At 37.0% G+C, this 15,791-nt stretch overlaps 1 protein-coding gene and 1 long non-coding RNA gene across 9 annotated transcripts; one reads left to right on the top strand and one right to left on the bottom strand.

The window, feature by feature from the left end:
* Window positions 1-4,157: 4,157 nt before the first annotated feature.
* LOC135656706 (uncharacterized) lies at window positions 4,158-4,734 on the bottom strand. The gene is made up of 2 exons (XR_010504381.1): window positions 4,595-4,734; window positions 4,158-4,459 (listed from the first exon to the last, which is right to left on the bottom strand). It is a non-coding gene; the product is annotated as an uncharacterized LOC135656706 (long non-coding RNA).
* Window positions 4,735-5,283: 549 nt separating this feature from the next.
* Window positions 5,284-15,407, top strand: LOC103975675 (formyltetrahydrofolate deformylase 1, mitochondrial-like). Of its 8 annotated transcripts, none has more exons than XR_010504357.1 (14): window positions 5,284-5,393; window positions 5,486-5,598; window positions 6,799-6,949; window positions 7,175-7,248; window positions 7,328-7,487; window positions 8,595-8,693; window positions 8,777-8,863; window positions 10,264-10,427; window positions 10,543-11,478; window positions 11,563-11,859; window positions 12,548-12,595; window positions 12,730-12,849; window positions 12,991-13,103; window positions 14,878-15,407. XR_010504357.1 is itself a non-coding variant. In XM_009390705.2 (8 exons), exons 1-8 carry the CDS (start codon window positions 5,298-5,300, stop codon window positions 10,408-10,410), a joined length of 927 nt encoding a protein of 308 aa, XP_009388980.2. In that variant the 5' UTR covers window positions 5,284-5,297; the 3' UTR covers window positions 10,411-10,541. The 8 variants fall into 8 exon arrangements, 1 of the variants encoding a protein (XP_009388980.2); XR_010504347.1 differs by adding an exon at window positions 13,467-13,652 and having other exon boundaries at window positions 10,543-11,859; XR_010504372.1 differs by having other exon boundaries at window positions 6,799-6,892; window positions 10,543-11,859.
* Window positions 15,408-15,791: the final 384 nt, after the last annotated feature.

The following is a 15,791-nucleotide window of genomic DNA, read 5'->3' as shown; positions in this document are numbered from 1 at the left end:
GTCTTCAGAAGTATAGTGTTCCTCATCTTTTTTAGTAGTGACAGAGAGATACTGGAAAGTCATTCATTCTGTGTACAAATTTCAATCATTCTGCAAACGAAGTTCACTCTTCAGATTCTCAGAAATTCAATTCTAACCAAAAAGTCATTCATTCTGCATACAAATTTCCATACTTGATCTTAGTGAATTTAAATAACAAATGCTAGGCATTTTGCATCAGTAATTATAAAGAATAGATCAAAGTCATGCTTCTAGTTCAATGGATAAACAAGATGATGGCCATTAGAGCATTTTGCCATAATAGGCTAAATGGTGGGGAGCATTTCAGCATAACCTTGAACTGCTTTAGTTTGGAGGGACAATCTCCAAACTGTTAACTAAAGCAATATCATTTATAGAATTTTATGTAAGAAAAACAAAGGCATTGGCATCAACATAGCCAGTTTTGAATACCAAAAAAGTTTGGCTGTGTCATCAAAAATCAACCATCAGTACCATGAGAATGGTTAAAGACTACGAAACTGAAACAGTTTTGCAGACATCACAAATCAATGATATTTTGCTCTCAGTTCAAAAGCACATTTGACTAAAGCCTTCAAATGTATACTTAGTTAAGAAATAGAACGTATAATGAAATTATTGCTCCAACATCTATTAATTGTAGAGCACATATTGCTTGGTTTTGGTAAAACTAATATAAAGTTCCTTCAACTACCAGAACCTTCATATTCATGTACCATCTGATCCTAATCAACCAAACAGTAGCAACATCAAAATACCAGGTTATCTCCTAACATCAAATTCCTTATATCAAGATGATCACATGATTAATTACTTATACCTTGAAGCAAATATTACTCTGAAAGACTCCAAGCTTTCTTCCTGTTAGATCTCAAATAATCAGCATGGAGATTCAGTAAGGTCTGAATTTGTACTCTCCCACATGCTCAAATCATGGATTATACATGCTTTTATTTCCTTCTGTACTAACTAACATGAGAAAAGGGCCTCTATGGCACTTACCTTAGGTCCAACTTGATTTGTTTTGGTTTGGATCTGGATGGTGTGGGTCAACACTGGTATTATACCAATCTGACCGATTACCAAAACCAATATTAGACCAAGATTCAAATCGATTTAAGATTTGAACCTTATTTGTGCCTGATGGGAATCCCATTTTCCATTCTTCTGGAACATCATTTAGAATGACAGCTTTGATGCGGCCAAGTACATCATTCATCACAAAAGGACAGACTGCAGATGAAGATTACAGAAATAAAACAACAGTAATCAAGATTCATTTTCTGGTCTCGCTTTTACATGTCAGCGAAGCAGCAAAGTATCCAATGCAACAGCACATAAAATGCCCATCAACATGCCATGAGATAACAAACCTTGTCCAAGTTGCATCTTCTAAGTTCTAATTATATATATCTTTTGTATCAAGAAAATGTTTTATCCGAAGTATCTTAATGAGATAACATCCACTCATATTCAAGTAAAAGCAGATGGTCAATCATGTCAGATGCTACTCTTTTCCTTCTGGTTTTTCTTTTTTTTATTCCAGCAGGGCCAGCCCTAAATAATGACTTCAGAGATACCATGGCAGCCATATCATTGTTGAATCATACCTATCATAACTTGGAGATAATTTTGACTGAAGAGGCAACTTTGGCAAAGAATTGTAAAGGCACTGGAGACTCCTGCAGCAATTAGGAGGAAGATTTCTATTTCCAGCAAATTAGGAGGAAGATTTCTATTTCCAGGAAGATTTCTATTTCAGATGCTACAGTCTACTATTACATTAGTTGGATAGTGAATTGGATTACTAGCTTGATTAGGATTCAACTAAGGCAGTAAAACATGCTATCTCAACTAGCAGGCCAAGATGTAATAGAGCAGCAGGACAACAAATGCTAGAGGGAATAGGACTCTGATAAGAGCCAGCCAGCCCCTGATCTTGACAAGGCTTGCCAGTTCAGGAGCCCTATCTGGGTGCTACAAAGATGGTCTGGAGTTCTGCCAATCTGATTCCAGTGGCATGCAGCCCAAACAGGGCAGCCAAAACATATAAAGCTCAATAAAGTGGACGAATAGGCTGGTACAACAGAAAGACAACAGCAGAACAACAGCTTAATGGGCTTTCTACAATTAATTCTGCACTTACCATATGAAAATTTTGGGTTATAACACCAGTGACATTATAAGTATAGATTATTCTAGACTCGCTATAGGATCCTAGGTAGATTAGGACCTTCAAGCACTAGTAACATTATAAGTATAGGAAGATTGCGAGCCATTAATACTCATAATTTCCTTTGTTATCTCTCATTAATACTAGTATGTGGCTGTTGGGAATCTTCTTCTAATCAGAAATCTGCTAGTTGGGAGACATTTATCCTAACAACTCCCCAAGCTAATAGGGAAAACAAGTGAAACTCAAAATCAAAGGAAGGACAACATACAATCCTGAAGGTTTCACTTGTAAATGAAGTAATGATTTATATAGTTCACAGTAATGGTCAACTCCGATGTGATAAACCTGATTCATATCGGTATCGTCCAGGGCCAATCCCATTTTGTCCTATTATTATAGTTAGAACATGCTTGAAATTGATATAAGCCAATCAAACTCAAATAAAGTGCCTTTTAATTTGTTATGAGCTCTCAATTATCAATAAGGATGTACCTGCTAAAACAGACCTCACTTGCTAATATTATTGTAGATGAGAGTACAAGATGCTGTTTGCTCTTAGCTGATTAATTGTAATACTTCTTTGCCTACAAAATCCTTGTTGAAAATACTGGACCAAGATACAAGAAGTTCCAGCCATGGAAGCACATAAAGAAGATGTTCAAGCCTTAAAAAGGCTAACAACATTTTCTTGAAATTATTTTTTTCCCCTATTCTTTGTTATATTATTATAATTTGTCCTCAGATGATTAGAAACTTCACATTCAGAAGCTCAAGATATTGAAAGGAAAACAGATTTAGTTAACAGAACTGTAAGTATATTTGCAGGAGTTAATAACTAGAATCACATCAATACAAAAGTGGAACTTTGTTAGAACAGCAAATAAATAACTTAATCATATCATGCCACTTTACCAAAAGTTGGTTATATTCTAGAGTTCTCCTATTTGCTAATTTCATTCAACCACTAAATTACGAAGTTGTACCTATTTTTTCACAGCAGCCTTTGCTTAACTTCAGTGTTGCAGATTTCACTATCAGTTAAAAAAAATGGTGAATTTGGATTCATAATGATCTAGATTCTACATTGTTTCTTTCAAGTTCTCATTTGCAAATTGAAAACCGAGGTTGTGACACCAGATTTTTAGTACAATCATCATACACGAGCAATTTCTTATATATTGTCATCAGCCATTATTGTCAACTACGAAGATTTTAAGGTGAATATACCTTTTGTGCAACATTTACCAACACATAATGGGATAATTACACAAAAGAAATAATTGTCACAGTAGTGGAAGCTCTCTAACTTTTCTTCACTCATCCTCTTTTACCTATTTCTTGTCTACAGCTATGAGAGAATCTTAAAATTATATATGGATGTCAAGGGTGCTAGTGAATGTATGATGGCACCTATTAGAAGATGGCCTTTATATGACAGATAAGGACACACCAAAAAAAGTGATAGACACACAAATGAAACGATGAAAAAAAGAGAGAAAACGTTAGGAATCACTCAAAACAAAATTCAACTTTCAGGTGAGACCCATTAGAAAAAAGTATTATAAGTATGAATTCATAGTATTTGACTGAAAGTCAGTTAATTGATGTGTGGAAGGAAAAAGGAAAAATTCATTGAGGGAGATAAATATAAGATCAAGAAAAGGGAAAATCCTGTAGAAAGGGAAAACATCTCTATCATATAATAGAAAGAGAAAGCCTTCACAATTTAGTTTCAGATCCTTAAAATTTGTTCATCACTTTCACAGGACATATAAAAGAGAGACAATCAGAGTGTACACATTAATGTGACCAACCACCTACAAAATGAATCAAACTTGACTTTTGTTACATCACCCTCTTGTTTCGCAAATTTATTTTGCAACTCACAAGATGGTTTCTGCCAACAACTTTTAATGAACCGGTTGCTAGTCTATGTAATAATAATTATTCATAGATCTAATAAAGCCAATCAATAACAGCCTAAGTATTAATTATTGCTCGAACCAAAGCAAGTAACAAGCAAACATTTTAATAATGACAATTGTAGCCAATGGAACCAGGCACATGATGAGCAGACATTCCACAGAAGCAATTCCTATAACCAAAATCAAATACAAGCTAAACTAAAGCTTTTAAATACACGGCCCAAGAAAAAAGATATATCAAAAATCATTAACGGTGTACCCTCCAGTAATTTCTCCACCACCGTAAAGAGATGGCAGCAGAGGAGCTGTGAACGATCCCTAGATCAGCCCTTTAGACCTGCATTCAATGATGAGAATATCAGCTGCTATTTTAGGAAGCAAAAGAAAAAGATGCGCTTTCTACGCGAAATCAATCAAGAGATCAAGAACTGAGAGAGCCGAGGTCACGAAATGAAATCAAAAGCACACCTACGTCTGTTTGGAGTAGGTCGAAGCGGACGAGGGGACGCGCTTGATGCGGAACATCATGTACCCGAGCGGAAGTACCACGCCGACCATCATGATCGCCGCCCCAATCAGATACCGCAGCGGCCCCGGCGGCTCCACCTCCATCAATCTCCAGTCTCAATCTCCTCCTCGTCACCTACACCAACTAAAACGATACAAAAGAATCCCTACCTCATTAGATCAGATCCATCACGACGCAGCCGCAGAAAACCCTGAACGAAACCCTAGAGACAAGGATTCGCTCCGATGGAGTACCTTATCGGATCGATCGTTTCACTCCGAGGAAAATGGCGACGAGATCGGGAAGCGATCGAATGGAGGAAGAAAGCAATAAAGAGGCTTAACGCACACCCGCCGGTCCGGCGGCAAAATGTACCTATTCGACCGGTCCAATCGTCCGGTTCAGTGCTCGACCAAACCCTGACCTCAAATGGAAGAGCGATGGAATGCGTGCCGTGTCTTCTCCCACCGTCGTTTATGCACCCGTGTCACGTACCCTACTGTCATTTCTTTAGATAAGGTGGGGTCTACATGATGGAGCCTTCGGTTCCCCTCAGGGTAAACATACGGGTAAGCGTGCTTGGGGGGCCTGAAACAGAACTTTGGAGGGAATGGACATCTCCTCATATAGTGTCCACGGGAACTATCACAGGTAAAAATAAGTGGGCATGGTGGTCTTGCATCGGATTGCGAAGAGAGCGGTCTCCATGATCCCCGGCGGCAACGCCGGCTCCGTTCTCGGCATCCACGTCTTCCACTGCCCGGTGAGTGGGGTTCATCCGAGTCCATTGTTTGTTAGTTGTGGCGGACTTCTTTGATCGATCCCCGGGCTGAGATTGGAGCTGTTGGTGAGCAGGACGCGGTGGGGATCGTCGCCAAACTCTCGGAGTGCATTGCGTCGAGGGGCGGAAACATACACAGCGTGGATGTCTTTGTCCCCGAGAAGAAGCAGGTCTTTTACTCGAGGAGGTGGGGATTCTGTCTTTGGTCTTTTGTACCAAATTGGTAAATTGTGCTGAAGTGCCAAGTTGCCTAAGCTGAATCCAAACTTTGGCCTAGCCTTATTAGTTTTGAGATGAATGACCCTCTCTGGCTTGGTCGGCTATGCCCAAAACTTGGCCATTTTCCTCGAGTCTCTTCCACTTGTGATAATGATGAGTGGTTCAAGATAGGCTTGTTTATGAATGAGTATAGGTCTGTTGTCGAGTTGATCAAGTTTCTCCTTTGATTTGGCCTGGCGTCAAATGTGAAGATCATTGTTACGTTGGTTACACTTCTTAGCAACCAAAGATGTTCAACTTAAATCACCAAATTCTTTCAAGCATGCCTTCATGCCAGAATAAGTCCAGTAAATTTTTGGGCTGATCTGGTCCATTTCTAGTAGGAAATACATCATATCAACATCTATAACAAAAACTTCAGTTGTTCTTTTGATATGATTTTGTACTAGGGGAAGGACAGATACTATACCACTTAAATTATTCAGTTTTAGAAATAGAGAGACTTATTTTCAATTTGTTTGGTATTTGTGAAGGAGAGCCTGTGACTATGTCTTCCTTAATTGTTATGATTATGAGATCTTTAGATGGCCAATATAACTAAGTCAACTTTGTGTAACTTACAGCTGCTTCTCTTTCTTGTGACTTTGCAACTTATTCTGCAAAGAATGATGAACCTTCTGCATTTATTTTACTCTGAAGTGTGATGCCTTTCTACTTGTGAGGCCAACTGAATTTTGTGACACCTTCTGCAAATTTTGCAATTAGTATTCCTACCATTGATAACCAAAACATGCTTGTACAATTTGGTATATAAAATTATATCTTATCTGATTTTGTCAAATACCACTTCCTATATCTGAAATCTCGTTTGTTGTTTCTGCTAATGCTATTCCTCTTACCCAAATTCTTATATCTGTAACCTTGTTTGCTCTTTCTGCTGTCATGTTACTGTTACCTAAACACAAAGTTAAGCACTCCTAGATTTGACTAATTTGAAGCTGTTTTTTTTCCCTAGTCATCTTCAGTCCACTGCCAAGTCAAATTTTTAAAGAACAAAACATTTTGAACCCACAGTTAAATAATTGATTTTACAATGTCTCAAGTTACATGCATGTTACAGCCAAATGAAATTATTCTTACATAATGCTAACACAGTAACACTGGGCAGTGAGTTTGTATTCGATCCTGCTCGTTGGCCTCGGGATGTCGTGGACAATGACTTCAACAAAATATCAAAGTTATTCAGTGCAGAAAAATCTGTTGTACGCGTCCCTGATCTAGACCCTAAATTTAAGATTGCAGTTCTTGCTTCAAAGCAGGTCTGATCCGTCATGCTAGTGACTCTTTGCTTATTAATCACTTAGCATCAAATGTTTGTGTTGGTTTAGTTATGACACATCATAAGCAAACACCTTACATTCTAGATTCAATCACTTATAGTATTGTTTATTTATATTTTGGCTTATAATTTATAGATTATACTGAATCAATGATTATTAATTTTCATGTGTCCATTTTGTCGACACAAGGATTTGCTCTTGTAGGAACATTGTTTGGTGGACTTGTTATATAGATGGCAGGAGGGTAGACTTCCCGTGGACATCAGTTGTGTTATAAGGTGATAACTTGTACGACTTATTTATTCACAGAACCTCTCTTCAACATATAAATTGAAAGATTTAAACACATCAACACAGCAATCATCAAAGAGCTCCTAATACACATGTTGCTCTCTTTCTTGAACGACATGGGATTCCATATCATCACTTGCCAACAAGTGCTGGAAATACAAGAGAAGCAGAGATCCTGGAATTGGTTGAAGATACTGATTTTCTTGTACTTGCAAGATACATGCAGGTTTGCCCTCCACATTTTTATTCTTGATCTCATCTGTTGATCTCTGGGATATACCTATTCTTATTTTGTAAGTGTGCTGGAACATGATTTCACATTTGCTTTGGAGGTATATCACCAATTGCATTATGCAACCTCCTAGAACAGTGGGTAATGTTTGTTCAAGCTCATAAGTACTTGACTCTAGTTTCTTCATTAAAATTAAGGGGAAAGAAGCACATGGGTCTTGAACATAGAAATATTGAACTACCAAATGATTTTGATGCTGTTAACTCTCTTATGAAGAATATCTCTCTAGATGAGCAGAAAAGAGAACTGCAACTAGCAGCATCTTTTAAAAGGGAGGAAGAGAGATAAAACACTTAAGATTGAAAAGATGTTGCTCATCATATTCTGATGAGTGCTATGTTGAGTCACTAAGATAAGACATTCATAACAATAAAGAGTTGCTGGTTCACATGTTAGGATTTATTGTTTAAACTTTAAAGTAAATTACAAGTAGTTTATTTGGACACCTGAACTTGAATGTTCATGATATCTCTGCTCATGGGCAAAATCCATTCTTAGATAAAATCCGATATGACAGGGGAGTCCGATATTCAAGTTTGAAGAACTTTCAGCTTGTGATGAGTTCCTATCATCTGAAGTTAGAGGAAGTCAGGATTTTTGAACTTCATGGGATCTCAGCCAATTTTGGTACTTCCAGATTAAATGAATTCCTCTAACATTAAGTTACACGGAAGGAGGATTGACATCCTTCTTAAGTTTTTAAATCTAACCATTTGCTTGTATTCTTTAAATAGCAAATGCTAGGTGCTGTGGGTGCGTTGCAGCAGGAAATTCTCTCATGTTTGTTGTACCCACCTCTGGAACTCCTCGGGAGTTCATCCCTAGCATGCTTTCTGAGCTCCTCATTACAGTAATGTTTTTGGAAAGAATGATGGTTCCGCATACCTAGACTCAATTCCATGCCCACAAATAGATTTTTTTAATTTTATTGTAGCTATCCTCCTGCATCTGCCATCTATTCCTTAACTTTTACTAGAGCCTAAAGCAATTACAAATTTACAATATCATTTAAAGTCCCAACTATCATATACAAATATGCAGGTACTATCTAGAAGGTTTCTGGAGAGCTATGGTAAAGATATAATTAACATTCATCATGGCCTTCTTCCATCATTTAAAGGAGGGAATCCTTCGAAACAGGTATTTGTTTGAATTATTTATTCATTTGCTAGAACTATTGAGATTTCTTACCCTAGAACCTTCGATCTGGTAAATAAATCCAGGCTTTTGATGCTGGGGTAAAATTGATTGGTGCAACAAGTCATTTTGTAACTGAAGAACTGGATGCTGGTCCAATTATTGAACAAATGGTGATATTCTTGAGCTAAATTAATCAAACACATCACTTGATTCTATTGTATGCTTTCCTGAAGCTCTTGTCATATTTTTTTTGTTAAATTATTCATCGATATCAAAAAGATAAGTTTTATGACATTTACACCTGGAAAAATATAAGCATAAATAAAGATAGGACTAGTATTCCAATTCATTGTCAATCCAACCCAAGTTTATACGGAAAATGTCGAAGCATAATCAAAACCGTACCAAGTATCTAGTAAATATTGGTTAAATTAAATGAAATAGACTAATAATGGCCATACCTAGGATTGGTCAAATTAGTAGAAACTGTAACATGTTCCATGTTTTTCACTCCCTTGTTGGCTTAAGGATCAGCTGGTATTCTCATCCATTACTATGTTAGCTGGGCACTCTGCAGTGTCATTTTGTATAGTTGGAGATTGTTGCTTCAGCTAAATTTTGAAGCACTAGAAAAAAAAAAAAGCGTGAAGCAGTAACATGAATAGTGGTATCAAGTCGAAATTTGAAAAGTTAGCTTTTCACACCAAATTGGTCCATGCCATTGGGCACCTAATTCCTCTCTAGAAGATACTCAGTTATGTTGACTCTTTTCTTCGGTATATTGGGTTCACATGCTTAAAAATTGTGTCACAAGTTGAATCTTATCCTGCCTTCAAGTGGAAACATTCTATCTTCTTTTAGCTCTGTGCTATAACATATAGCAGCTTACTGGGCATCTGTATATTATAGGTCCACAGCAGTATCCAGACGAAAATAATGCTACAAGGTTGAGCACTTTTAAGTTCTTCATTTTTACTACTCTTTTACTCTCATTAGAGTTGAGGAAAATTCTGTGTCCAAGGTCACTCTGAATCATTCATTTAGGCATAGGAGTAGCTTTCATTTGTTCGACAGCATTAATAGTTATTCCTGGACTTCTAGATCATTTGCAAAGCAAAAAATTCATGTCAAATATCACTTAGCTAAGTCAAACATCTGTCGGGGTTAAACACAATAGTATGATAAATAAGATTAAAGCATTACCGGAAAGAAATAATTGATACAAGGATCATATATCAAGACTTTTTTCATGTACTGTAGAGTTATAAAGGTAGTCAAATGAACAGTTAGTGAATCCAATATGACCAAGCTTGTTGTGCATTGCTGTCTGAGTTATTGTTTCAAGTGTGCAAGCGAACAAAAATCCTACATGTTATTGGTTTTACTGAAAGTCAAAATAGCTCTGAAAGATCAGGAGACAATCATGTTCCATGTGAATCATTAACAGTACATAGCATGGGAGGAGATGTATATCACTCTTGGCTTTTGTATCTGATGTGCATTAGATAAGTCAACTGCCTCTGTTGAATTGCTTACTCGAATGACTTTATTTACATGTTGGATGGTGCAGGTAGAGAGAGTTTCTCACAGAGACACCTTAAAAAGTTTTGTGCAGAAATCAGAGAATCTCGAAAAGCAATGTCTCACACAAGTGATAAAATCGTATTGTGAACTTCGAGTGCTACCATATCAAGTAAACAAGACTGTTGTCTTCTGACAAGCTTCCTTAAACTTGTAATCATCTCTAATACTCAAAAATCTTGAATCATGTTTGATGCCTTTGTTCTAATTTCTGTGGTCAATTCGTGATGCTTTACACTGAATGAAATAAACTTGCATTAACCATCAGCATACTTAGATCCCGAGGCTGAGAAGTTGTTACTATGTTCAACTACAGCAATACTTCATCATGCATGGTAACACCAACTCCATCTCTCTCTTCTTTGATACACTTAAATGTATTTTGTGAAAGAACAAAGTAGACACCAATTTCTTTTCTCAAAGAATCATGAAATGTCAAAATGCTTTCTAAATTCCTTTTTTAACCAGTGCTTGAGATCAATTTACTGACATTCATATTGCCCACTCCAGTAGTAATGATGATATTATTATTGTCCCTCTTTATTGTTGCCCTATTTAGTCCTTCAACCAGTCAAGATTCAGATCAGGTATTCTTCATTACTTGAGATGCAGGTTTCAGATATTCCTCACAAGGATAAAAGAGTGCAACTAAAAATTTACAGATGTATTATTAATCTGCAATCTGAAACTGCAGTGGAGCATACATCCTCCTGATATTTAGGTAAAAGCAATGCATATCAATCCTCTTACCAGTGCTATATCTTAATTAGGAGGCATATATCTAAGCGGCTCTGCAATAACTATTACAGAGATCAAGTAGTTATGTGATCCACTTATAAAGGTATTATATACCATCTTAATCTGAAATCTTAAGACTTGTAAGTAGAGATGCAGCTTCCGATAAACCTTTTCTGCGAGAAAGTGGATCGATTTTGTGGGATGCTGTGTGTCTATGTGATCTGCTTAAACTGGATTAGGCTGTGAGTATGGGTAGAATAATGAGTATTTTAAGGTAGATTGAGTTTAGATTGTATTTAGATAGCTTGTCGGGTTAAAGAACTGATACGATCAATTACGTTTCCTCGAGACGGTTTCCCACGAAGCAAAGCGGACGTCTGTTAGAGAGAGAAAGGACTGTGCTTCTAACACCTCACTCAGTCCATGGAAGAAAGAGAGAAAGATAGAGAAGAAGAAGAAGAGACAGGTAAAGAGAACATCGACCGATGCGATCGCTTGCACTTCCTGCTGTCATTAATTCCTCCAACGACCTCTTGTCCTCTTCCTCCAGCATTCAGTCCTCACGGCAATTCAGCCGTAATTACTCTCTCTTTCTCTCCCTGGCCGAAGGAGAAGCTAAACGAGGACCAAAGGGAAGGTCTCCGTGAGGACGCGTAGAATGAATCAGAGCGTCAGCTTCTCCTGCTTCTGTTTCTGGTCTTGAGAGTTTCTCTTCAAATGCACGAGGAAGAAGGAGAGTAGGAATGGGTGGAGAAGCTGTGCCCATGGAGGTGACGAATGCAGGGCGCGTGGATTCTGTCTCTAAGGTGTCATATACTCGTGTTTCGCATCTTGGGCGTTCTAAAAGGTGTGTTTTCTTGGTCACGATGATAGCTTGATAACACGGGTGTGTTGGATTACATTCTTTCTTTTCTTTTTCTTTATGGTTTTCTGTGTGATTTGTCAATGGCTGCTTTGTTCTAATGTTATTTAGGCTCCATTGTAATTAGAGGTGCCTCACCCCCTTCTTTCTTGCTTTGATTTGAGGAACTGAACTGCTTCGATCAGGTTTCTTGATCATACATGAAGCTTCTATTTTATGGAATTACCAAAGATTTAGTAATTCATCTTTTACCACACACACACACACATATATATATAGTACAAAGAGGAAGAAGAAAGCTATACATATTGATGTACTATCTGAATACACATATTAAGAATGCATATTTGGTGCATGAGAATGAGCTACTTTATATTCTGGATTATTTTACCACATTATGTGACTGTATGAGCCTCATGAGAGACTTCACGACTTCTTTCTTATATATGGATGCCTGAATTGTATTTTTAGAACCCTGATATGGTTGTCCAAAAGACTATAAACCATGGGATCAATGTGTACAAGCAATGCCTTTTTTTTGTTGATAGGATCTTGGCCTTCAGAAATTTTAATTATTTTTTGTTTTGACTGTTAATATTCTTTTCCCTGTTTCTGTAATTAGATATTTTCTGCCTACAATTATGATTTGATGACATAATGATTTTTCTTCCAGTGCCTCTGATAGATACTTGGAGTTGACCAAATCCAGACCAAGTGTAAGGTATCTTCAATTTTGTTAATGTTGAACTATCTCTGACATATGCATGATTTTGATGTCACGTCTTTAGAAGGTAGATTGGACAATTTTGCTTATCAAACCGAAAAATTGTCTCTTCATGAGTTCAAAATTTTCAGGGTTCACATAATCTTTTGAATATACTGAAGTCTCATGGAAGCCAAAGTTCTTATAATCAAGATTCAAGTGAGAGTGCCAGACAAACCACATTAAACAGTCGATATTCCTTGGAAGATGATGTACGGACTTAACTCTTTTCGCATGCTTACATTTCATTTTGTATTGCAAGTTCATGTGCATGTCTGCAAACTTCACTGGCAGAAGAATCTAATACAAGGTTTTGTTCTCTAGACCTCCTAAAGATGCTTGTATTTTGACAGATTAAACAACTTCAGATGCATTTGCATCAAGAAAACTCGTTTTCTGCTGGAGAAGGCGATTGGTTGAGCTTCCAGTACTTTTATCTCCTGGGCATAGACATTTTTCTGCTCAGGTATGTTGCTCGCCATACAGCTTCTTTATCAAGTTATCTATAACTTTTTTATTAATGCATCAGTAATTGGATACAAGATGGGACAAAAGCAGATGCAAGTGTGTTTTCTTTTAGAACAGCAGATGAAAAACAGTCAAAATCCTGGTTCACAGTAAAATAAAAGACAGTTGATCAGATAACTTATCAATTGATTAGCTTGTTCTTATTTCGTATGTATGTTCATGCAATTACTATGTGAAAAATGTTATAAGCATCTTTTGACAACCCAGACCGGTAACTATTTTGTTGTACAATATATTCCTACCTCGGACAAAAGTTATTTTTGCATCCATCTAATGAAGTGTCTATAACATTCTTTTGCAGATATAAGCTAAATTTCTCCATTGATATAATAGTATCTCTCATGGTTCATCGAACCACGGCATACCGCTCGGTATGGGCGGTACATACCAGTCACCGATATGTATGTCGATATACTCGATATGATTCGGCATAACTCGATACATACCATACCAACAGCTAGTCGCTACATTGGTACAAATCGATAAGGTGAACCATATTTCTCTTAACATTGTATTTATCCGAAAACAATTAGGAAACCACTGGTTCAATTACTCTTTTTTTATGTTTGTGTGAAACTTGCAAACTGGCCAATCCAGCTCATAAGGAGCGACTCCTAAATACTAGAAATTTGCTGTTCCTGACTGAGTAGGAGAATATCTGAAGTAAATAATAATAGGTTGGAGGATAAATTTGGAGATTATGTATTCACAGTCTACTAAGATAGGAGGGGCCACTCATAAAATCAATCACAGGTGTATTACAACATGGATCAATTGGGAATGGACATTGAAAGACAGATATCATAAGTCCAGCTTACTTGTCCTTGAAAGCTACATGTCATTGTTATCATAACCCCAGTTTTAAGTAGTAGAAAAAGAGGAATACAGGGTTTCAATTTGGAAAATGATAATAAAGATGTCATATAAGCATAAACACAACATTCAAATGTATATGTTAGTTATCAACGCATTACTTCTGTCCCTTGATAAATATAATTGTTATTGTTCTGTTAATTATTGAAGGAAAGTTGATTATCAAAAGAGAAGAACATAAGATTGTCACTGAAAGTTCACAGTTATTATGATTTCTCATAGAGTTTCTTCATACATTTTATATTTGTTTGGTATCTATGTTATATACTTTATATTTTATTTCATTTCTCTCTTTTGATTATTTAGCTACCACATTGGGTTCCTGCTTATGTGTCATTAGTTAAATTATTTTTCCTCATCCTTGCAACTGTAGGTTGAGTCACCCCTTTGTTTGTTGTTGCAGTCATTAGAATATGTTGCCAAATACATGAGCTTATGGTTTTGTTTTATCATAACTTTGCTTGAATTCCATATTATTTTGTTCTCCTAAACATCCATTTGATATATTTTGAAGTATGATATATCTACAATCTAATTTTTTTCTTAGAATGGTTAACTATGGTTCAAAGTTAAAAGGAAACTAGAAGCTCCATTCTTCCCATTGTTAAACAGAAAACTCTTTTGGTAAGCACAATTGTGTTTTTGACCTGTGAAATTTCTCTTAATTCATGCTTTGTAGCTGCAGCTAACTGGATCAAATATTGGTCTTTCTAGTTGTCAGCCACTTGTTTTCTTCGGCCTTTGCACTGGAGCTTCCTCAGATCCTATGCTAAATTTATCACTTGCTCTTTCTTGTTCCAAGACATCTTATCCCTCTCACTGCTCATCAAAAATTGCAGGTGAGAACATACACTAGAAAAGAATGCCATGGAGGAGCTGCAGAAGGCAAAGAGAGGAATTCCTTCAAACCCATGTACCGGTGAAGAAATCAAGCAGAGTTTTTCTACCAAAGGTTCTTGATAGAGATGCAAGAGAAGCCTGTGTCAGGCTGGGACAATCTTCTCATATGGGTGTCTAGAAACATGGACAAGAAGCTGCCGGAGGTGATCCACAAATGTATAAATCCAAACAACAAGAGGAAGGCCTCACAGGTCATTGAATGGTTACCTTATGATACAAGATTTCGCTATGTCCTTGAAGATGAACTGGTAGAGAATCCTAGATGAATATAAACATCTTTTTTATGACCCGTATGATGATAATACTTGCAAAAGGGCATCAACTCTTAAAAACTACACACTGTTCCTTCGTATTGAAATGGAACATTTCACTGTGATGCTTATTAGCTCAGTCATTGTTTCAGCTTGTATTACATGTTTAGTTAACTTGACCTATATATCATTTAAATGTAAGTTGAGTGGTGATTTGATTATTAGCTTCTCTGTAACTTTGGTTCTCTCAGTAGAGTGATTGCTTAATGCAAAAGAGTTTTACACTGGAATCTTCTTTACCTTGAGCACACAAGCATTCTATCATAGTTTACACCCTTGACAGATCTCTCCTTAAGAGCCAGTGTTGCAGGTTCAAGTATAGCAATGGACTGAGAGAAGCCAAAAGCCGATCTGAGGCTTAATTGATGGTATTCTTGCAGTTTACAACTTGCAAATTAGTCGTGCCAGTTGTGGGGATCACTACTCGTCAGCTAGCTGGAGACTTGGATCTACCACTCTGGCTATCTGGAGGTGCTAAAACCTGGAGCATCAGTAATGACTGCAGGTTGGATCTACAACTAGTACCGAACTGATGACTAACA

The sequence above is a fragment of the Musa acuminata genome, chromosome BXJ1-4 (assembly GCF_036884655.1).
Source record: "Musa acuminata AAA Group cultivar baxijiao chromosome BXJ1-4, Cavendish_Baxijiao_AAA, whole genome shotgun sequence".
Classification (NCBI taxonomy): domain Eukaryota; kingdom Viridiplantae; phylum Streptophyta; class Magnoliopsida; order Zingiberales; family Musaceae; genus Musa; species Musa acuminata.
Note: the sequence above shows the minus strand (reverse complement) of the source record. Positions and strands in the feature narration are given on the sequence as shown.